We start from the raw sequence: 7,646 nt of genomic DNA, 5'->3' as shown, positions 1-7,646 counted from the left end.
TTGTCCGCCGCCAACGGAGCCCGACGGCGGGGCAAGGCAGGAGGGTACGGCAGCCGCGGGACCGCTCCCGCCAACCGAAGCTCCGCCTCCACCTCCGCCACCTGCATCATCGCCTCCGCTGGCTCCCGCCGCGCCGCGGCGCACGGCAAGGACGGTGCTCGCCGGCAATGTGGCGGAATGGCTGGCGGCGGTAGTCCAGGGATGGCGCGCTGCCGCCGCCGGGCTGGCGGAGCTCGTGCAGACCGGCCGCCGCCGCAGCAGCAGCCGCCGTCTTCAGCCGTCGGATACCGCCGATCTGCTACAGCTTGAGTCGGCCCTCGTGAGGGCGTGTGAGCTGCATCTGCTGTTGTATCGGGAGAGGGAGGAGCTGGAGAGGCTCCGAGGGGAGCTGCGGGAGGGACTGGAGGCGGCGTCGCGTGTGGCGGCGGAGGCGGCGGAGGCGGCGTCGCGGGCGGAGGCGGCGGCGGCGGCGGTCCAGAGGGCGGCGGCGGAGCAGGTGATGCAAATGGATATGGGGTTTGTGGTCGTGGCCGTGTCGGTGAGGAGCTGTGGATAGTGGAGGGCGGTTAGTTTAGTTGTTGGTTGGTGGAGGGAGGAGCACTGGGAGAGGGAGGGAGTGCGGCAATGAGTCAGTCTGCGGCGGCGGGTCACATTGTGTGTGTATGTATGTATGTATGTATGTATGTATGTATGTGTATATATGTATGTGTATGTGCGTAAGAGGCCCCTTCCTTTTTTTGTTTTTATTATGTTTTTTTATTATTTCTTCCCTGATTGCTCTCACCCCGTTACGCCTTTACTTCCTGTTATGCATTCGTTCATTGCGTCATCATTCCTTCATCCGGTACGACACTTCGCTTGTTTTTCCTTTCTTGAGCGTTTCCATTTCCTTTATTTTCCCTTTTCAGTCAAAATTTCAAATCAGCCAGCCAGCTACTATTTTTCCTCAGCAGCATTCGCATGTCTCCTTGTCCTTTATCGCACCCGGCTCACCTCTTTGCTACCCTTTTGTTTTTGCATGTGCCTTTTGCCACTTCTTCTGCGGCCTGGCCAGGTGAGTCCAAAGGGTGGTTCGAGCTTTGTCGGTATATCGCGTTGGCGTCGGTAGGCTAGCCGGAATAGAATAGTCGGGTCGGTCGGGTCGGTCGCGCGTTTTAGTTTTTTTGGGGGGGTTGGGAGGAGCACTTGCATACCGACAGCCTTTCAGCATCAGCAAATCAGCCTTTTTCTCCAGGCCAGCAACTTTACGCCACCTTTACGACAGCACTATTTTACTCGCCGCCTTCACTACTACTTTTCTACACCTACTTTACGGATTGGCTATACTATTCAGCTTTTTATTTCTGGCGGCTTAGGTAGGTAGGATTTCCGACATCAACGTCACTTCGTCATTCCGAGGTCACAGTCGTCACAGTCGCCACGGACGCCTTTCGGTCAGTTTTTACGTTTGCTACTCTCTTGCCCTGGCAGCAGCTTCAATCGTGTGTGGTTCGTCTTTCCCCCCTACCGCCCCCTAGTCCTAGTCGGCTCCGCGCCGCCTCTCTCACTCCCATTCCGCCGTTTTCCATCCCCCGGTGTGACGTGTTGTGTTTTCCCCCGGGGGGGGGGCAGGCGCGTGGCGATTCGCTCCAGGGGCAGTTGCTGTTGGTGCGGGACGAGCTGAAAGCGGTGGAGGAGCGCCGTATCAGCCTGGTGCGCTCCAGGGGGCCCGTGCGGTGCGGGTGCGGGTGCGGGTGCGGGTGGGGGTGCGGGTGCGGCGCCGTGGCAGTTTTTATGTGTTCTTGTTTTGTGTTTTGTGTTTTGTGTTTTGTGTTTTGCGTTTTGCGTGTTTTGTGTGTTTTGTGTGTTTTGTGTGTTTTGTGTGTTTTTTGTGTTTTGTGTTTTTTGTGTTTTGTGTTTTGTGTTTTGTGTTTTGTGTTTTGTGTTTTGTGTTTTGTGTTTTGTGTTTTGTGTTTTGTGTTTTGTGTTTTGTGTTTTGTGTTTTGTGTTTTGTGTTTTGTGTTTTGTGTTTTGTGTTTTGTGTTTTGTGTTTTGTGTTTTGTGTTTTGTGTTTTGTGTTTTGTGTTTTGTGTTTTGTGTTTTGTGTTTTGTGTTTTGTGTTTTGTGTTTTGTGTTTTGTGTTTTGTGTTTTGTGTTTTGTGTTTTGTGTTTTGTGTTTTGTGTTTTGTGTGTTTTGTGTGTTTTGTGTGTTGTGTTTTGTGTGTTTTGTGTGTTGTGTGTTTTGTGTTTTGTGTGTATGTAGGTGCCTTGGGGGGATCGAAGGGCCCGAGAGATGTGAGGATGCGGGGGGTTGCGGCCCAAGCGGTTTGTCTTGTTATCAGGTCCGCGTCAACCGCCCGCTTCTGAATGAAGTACATGCCATACATGCCGTACATGCCGTACATGCCGTACGTGCCGTACATGCCGTACATGCCATACACGAACGGAGCGCCAGGAGAACGACAAGCTCTCTTTGGAGCTGCAACTGGAGGCGGCGACAGCACTTCAGGGGCAACAGCACACGTGCCGCCCGCCGCTGCCGCCGCCGCCGCCGCCGCCGCCGCAGCAGCAGCAGCAGCAGCGGCGGCGAGATCCGGCCGAGTGGTGTCCCTCGCTGCGTGCTCCTGGCCGCCGGCCGCCAAGGAGTGCCGTAGCGCCTCCGGGCTTACAATGTACGACAGGAACCCATGTGGGAGTACTGCCCAGGTCACTGACGTCGCCGCCGCCGCCGCCACGGTCGCCATCACGGTTGCTGAGCCGCCCAGCGCTGGGGCGGCGGCGGTGTCGGCGGCGGCATCACGATGAGGTCGAGGTCAACGGTACGAACTTGAACCGGGCTGAGGCGGTGGCGGCGTTGTGGCGGCAACCGCCGCTGCCGACGACGACGGCGACGGCGACGGCGACGGCGACTACTCCGTTTCAGCCGCCAGCTCGCCCGCGACAAAGTCGTGGGGTTCACCAGGGAGCTTTATCGCCAGCGGCGGCGGCGGTGGCGACGGTGGCGGCTGCTCGTCCACTGGGGCCGGCTCCGCCACCTCCGCCGCCTCCGCCGCTCGTCCCGGGGGTGGGGGACTTCGAGGTGGGGCTCGGCCCAACGGACATTCGAGTGCAGATGCGCCACGTCAGCCAGCTCGCGTACGACATGGTACGACAGGGGACGCGTGTTTGTTTGTCGTGAAATCCGCATTGTTGCTGTTGCGCTCCTGCTCAGCCCACTTGCCGCCCTTCCGAAACCAAATCTTCGGTCGCAACGTTGCACATTTATGTGTTTTGCACGACATCAGTACCTGTGTGTCCGTGTATGTGTTCAACAGCACCGTAGTCTGTCATTGCACACAGCGTTCTGGTGATACACATAAACACACATAGCGCAAAGAACTATGATGCGTGAGCTGTACGGATGGTTAAGGAGCTCCGGATTCAGGATCCATGGATCCGAGGTTTCGAATTAGGCAGTACGGCAGTACGGCACCATGGATTCTAATACAATAGATTCACGAGTTGACATTCCTTCTATTCTCCCTGGTGTACCTTGGGGCGGGGCGGGGCGGGGCGGGGTGGGGGGTGGGCGGTGGTGGGGATCTTTTCAGAGCCGGGAGCTACTACTGCCGTTGCCGTTGCCGCCGCTGCGGAAGACCACCGAGGCGGCGGCGGAGGAGGAGGAGGAACATCGGAAGGAAGGAAAAGGGAAATCAGAAGAAGAAGAAGAAGAAGAAGAAGAAGAAGAAGAAGACGACGGCCTGCTGGTGTCGACGACGGCGACGGCAACTGGGGGAGAGCCGGGGGGTGGCGGCGGTGGCGGTGGCGGTGGCGGCGGCGGCAACTCGAGTTGCTTTGCGGCAGGTCTTCGGAGGCGGCTGTGCTGGCCCCTGCGGCATTTGGCGCCGCCGCCGCCGCCATCACCGCTACAGCCGCAGCTGCAACAGCCGCTACCCGGGGACCTGGAGGCCCGTCTCCTGGCCCACTCCCTGTTGCATTGGCTGAGTCAGGAAGTGTGGCGCGACCCGACCCAGTGGCTGGGGGGGCTGAGGGTAAAGCCGCCGCCAGACGTCGGCGCCGCCTCCGACCCGACCGACCCGCGGGTCGCAGCATCATTCGCCGAGCTGACCCGTGGGATTGCGGCGACCTGTGAGCGGCGGCAGAGCTCGGAGCGCGACATGGCAGCGCTGGTGCGGGCCCGCATCGCGCGGGTTGCGCTGGGGGGTGAAGCAGTGTGTGTGGATGCGGAGGGGGAGGGGGAGGGGGAGGGGGGAGCGCAGCAGGCGGGGCCTGGGGACGGTGTGGGGCCGGCGGCGGGGCCTGGGGACCTAGCAGAGGCCTCGAGGGCTGTGGCGCGCGGCTTGGCGGCGTGGTTGCGCCGCCAGGCGGGCTGCTGGACGCATGATGCGGCCAGGTCATCGCTGTCGCTGTCGCCGTCGCCGTCGCCGTCGCAGCAGCAGCAGCAGCAGCAATGCTTCCACTGCGCTGATGGATTGGAGAGCAACCTGCGCTTGAGGCAGTTGGCCGCCGGCGCGTTGCGGCTGGGGCTAATGGTGGCGGCGGCGCACCCACGGCTGCGTCTGACGGTGGTACGGCCCCCGGCAGCAGCGGCAGCGGGGGCTGGAGGCGGTGTCGGCGGTGGTGACGGCGTTCGGCGTCCGCTGTGGCGACGGTTGTGCGATGTTGACTTAAATGGCGACGGCGGCGGCGACGGCGTCTTTCTCGGTGGCGGCAGTGCTGATGTCGGCGCTGCTTATGGGTCGATGCTGTTTATGCCGCCGGGCATCGGCGGCGGCGGCGGCGGCGGGGGCAGCGGCGGCGGCGGCGGGGGCAGCAGGTTTGCAATCGTGCGGAAGCTGCACATCGGATCCCGGCGATGTGACGGCGATGGTGAAAACGGTGAAGGCGGCGGCAGTGTTGACAGCGACGGCGCCGACGGCGACGCCACCGAGTCGCTGGCTGACGGCGGCGGCGCAATCACAACCGATCATGGGTGTACTCCGGGGGCCAGTGTACGGCCAAACTCAGCAGCAACGGACGGCCAATGTGTCGGTCCAGTGTACGGCGTCTGTGGCACTCCTGCCTCTGCGGAAGCACGCCGAGATGACGCTTCTGTCGCCGTACAAACGCTCGTACGGCCTCCGACCGTTCGAGCCATGAAGCTGCCGTCCTCTCCGCGCCAGCAGCCTGAGCAGCCTCAGCAAATGCGGCTGCTCTTCCTATGCACGTCACAACCTGGTTTAACGTACGCTGACGGGTACGGCAAGATAAACCCCGACGCGGCTTTTCTGGTGCGCGAGGAAGTCCACGTGTGTGCGTGTGTGTGTGTGGACGAGCTGAGGTAGCTGGGGTTTGTGGGGGGGAGAGTGGACCGGCGTGTGTGTCGCATATCATAGGTGTGGAACGGGATGCAAGACGACATGAACACCTGGAAAAAAACCAGATTTGAAAACAAATACGGCAATTGGATGATCCTGTGCCATTTTGGATTCAGTACAACCAAAACAGCAACAGGATTTGGGAGTTTGTGGCCAGGTGGTTGGTGGTTACGTATGTGGGTTCACCTAACGGCGTCGGTTACCTGTTCCCCCGGTCCCATGTCGTCGTTCGCGCATGTTGGGGACTTTACCCGGGGGGGGGGGGAGGGGTCGAAGGGGCGGCGATGAGAGGGAAGGGGGGTGGGGGCATTTCCCGTCAGGTATATTCGTTATTACGTCTCACAAGGCAAAAGACGTCGTGGCTTTGCGCCCGTTCTTGTGGTGCGGTACTATGGCGGCAATGATGCTTTTGGATTTTACCGAATGAGCCGCAGCGTGTGTAGGTGGATGGATCCAATAGACATGGATCCGTTGTTGTTGTTGCGCTGGATTCAGGATCTCCTACTTGCTTCGCAATGTGTATGTGCGTTTCTTACGAGTACATTGCGGGAGGTGTGTGTGTATGTATGTACGTATGTTGGAGGAGGAAGAGAGTCCTCGAGGGACCGCTGGAGTGAAAGTACGGCAGTGGCAGTAGCCGCTGCAGCAGCAGTAGCCTGGGTAGCGTGGGAAGGGGCTTCGCGTGCGGGAGGAAACGTGGGTGTATTTGTTTGTTGGTACCACATGGCGGGAAAGGGGGAGGGTGGGTCATGATTGCTCCGTACCCGTCTCCTCCCCCCTCCCCCCTGGGGTGGAGACCTGCCGCCATCATGCGGAGGCAGAGAGCAATCGAACCTCTGTAGCAATTTACACAATTCACAGCAAAGTAGTAATAGTAGGAGTAAGTATTTCAGTGTTTGTTTCAGTCGTAAAAATTGCGACCTGTGGTGACCCTGGCACACAACCGGCAGAAACAACTTTTTAAGTTGATAAAAAAGCAACACCATGAAGATTTACAGTTTAATTTTGCTGCTGCTGCTGCTGCTGCAGCGTACTGCACTACTACGGTATCCGTACGGCGGCGGTATCATGTTTAAATCCCTCCCTCTGCTACAACTTGCTTGGCGCCAAAAATTGACACAAAATTTTCTCAATAGATACAACACTAAATGTCATGTCTGGAAAACAGGCATCATGGGAGGTGGAACAGGGCTCGGCAATAATACCGCTAGGGGTAAAAATTGAACACCGCTTCCCGTTTCCCTGGGTCCTTTTCCTAGCCGGTCAGTCGGTCGGTCCGTTCGATTGCTGTGTCTGGCCCCCTACCCTGCAGCCTCCCAACCTCCGAGCACGCGGCGCGTTCCCAAACACACTTGTTTTGAATTGCATCTCTACAACATTATGCCGGCACATTTCCCGAAGTAACAACACACACACGCACACACGCACACACGCACACACACACACACACACACACACACACACACACACACACACACACACACACACACACAAACCCCCCAAGGCGCAGACATCAGACAAGCAGCTACCCAGCCAACCACCTCTGCTGATTTTCAAATCGCGCTCTTGCCGCCATGCACATTGCGCTAACCAACCAGCCAAGGCGCAAGTCAAAAAGAAAGAAGTGCTAAGACACAGAGAGGGCGGTCAAGTATGTGTGTGTGTGTGTGGTGGGGGGGGAAGACGGGGGCCAGCTGCGGGTCATCTACCTAAGAACGGCCGACACACAGCACGAGCTGTCGACAGATTCGCGGCCCTAGTCGGTCGCCCGAGTGCTGAGTGGTTGGCCGGTATCGTTACAGCAGTGGGGAGAATGGGGGCCGGGGGGAGAGATAAAAAAACAAAAGCCTGCTGCTGCTGCTGCTGCTTCTCAACGCCAACAAAGACTTCCCCCACCTCACCTCAACTCACCTCACCACACCGCGTCCAGACCCTCTACTAAGCGAACCGCCCTTAGTCGCTGCAGGCGGTTTTCAAAAAGAAACCATATGGAAAACTGCTTTCGGAGCCAGCAACAAAGCAGCAACAAAGGAACACTCATCATCACATTAAACAGCGGTGTGATTGCTTCAACACCGCCAACTCCCAACCACCCCTCTTTTTCATTCAGCGTCCTATCAAGTGGTGGGAGAGGTGCTACGGGGGGACGGGTGCACGCTGCTGTGGTGGCGGTGAGGGAGGGGTGTAGGGAGTACGGCGCACACATACAGAGGAATGATGGAACTCTAGAGGCCACAAGGCCTCCGTACTTTCAAACCATGCCAAGCTACTTCTTGTTGCTAACTTGTTGTACCGTCATCTTGTTGATGG

At 58.5% G+C, this 7,646-nt stretch overlaps 1 protein-coding gene across 1 annotated transcript in view; it reads left to right on the top strand.

The window, feature by feature from the left end:
- The window catches only part of VOLCADRAFT_93043 (uncharacterized protein), a gene marked incomplete at both ends in the record, with an annotated part of 8,266 nt that extends 988 nt beyond the window's left edge, over positions 1 to 7,278 (top strand). The window contains 8 exons of the mRNA XM_002952393.1: positions 151 to 538; positions 1,612 to 1,692; positions 2,429 to 3,124; positions 3,891 to 4,148; positions 5,145 to 5,249; positions 6,133 to 6,216; positions 6,841 to 6,987; positions 7,267 to 7,278. Of these exons, the coding sequence (XP_002952439.1) occupies positions 151 to 538; positions 1,612 to 1,692; positions 2,429 to 3,124; positions 3,891 to 4,148; positions 5,145 to 5,249; positions 6,133 to 6,216; positions 6,841 to 6,987; positions 7,267 to 7,278 (1,771 nt within the window). The remainder of the gene's footprint in view (positions 1 to 150; positions 539 to 1,611; positions 1,693 to 2,428; positions 3,125 to 3,890; positions 4,149 to 5,144; positions 5,250 to 6,132; positions 6,217 to 6,840; positions 6,988 to 7,266) is intronic.
- Positions 7,279 to 7,646: the final 368 nt, after the last annotated feature.

This window comes from Volvox carteri (assembly GCF_000143455.1).
Source record: "Volvox carteri f. nagariensis unplaced genomic scaffold VOLCAscaffold_29, whole genome shotgun sequence".
NCBI classification, from domain to species: Eukaryota; Viridiplantae; Chlorophyta; class Chlorophyceae; order Chlamydomonadales; family Volvocaceae; genus Volvox; species Volvox carteri.
This window is presented reverse-complemented; position numbering and strand designations above follow the sequence as displayed.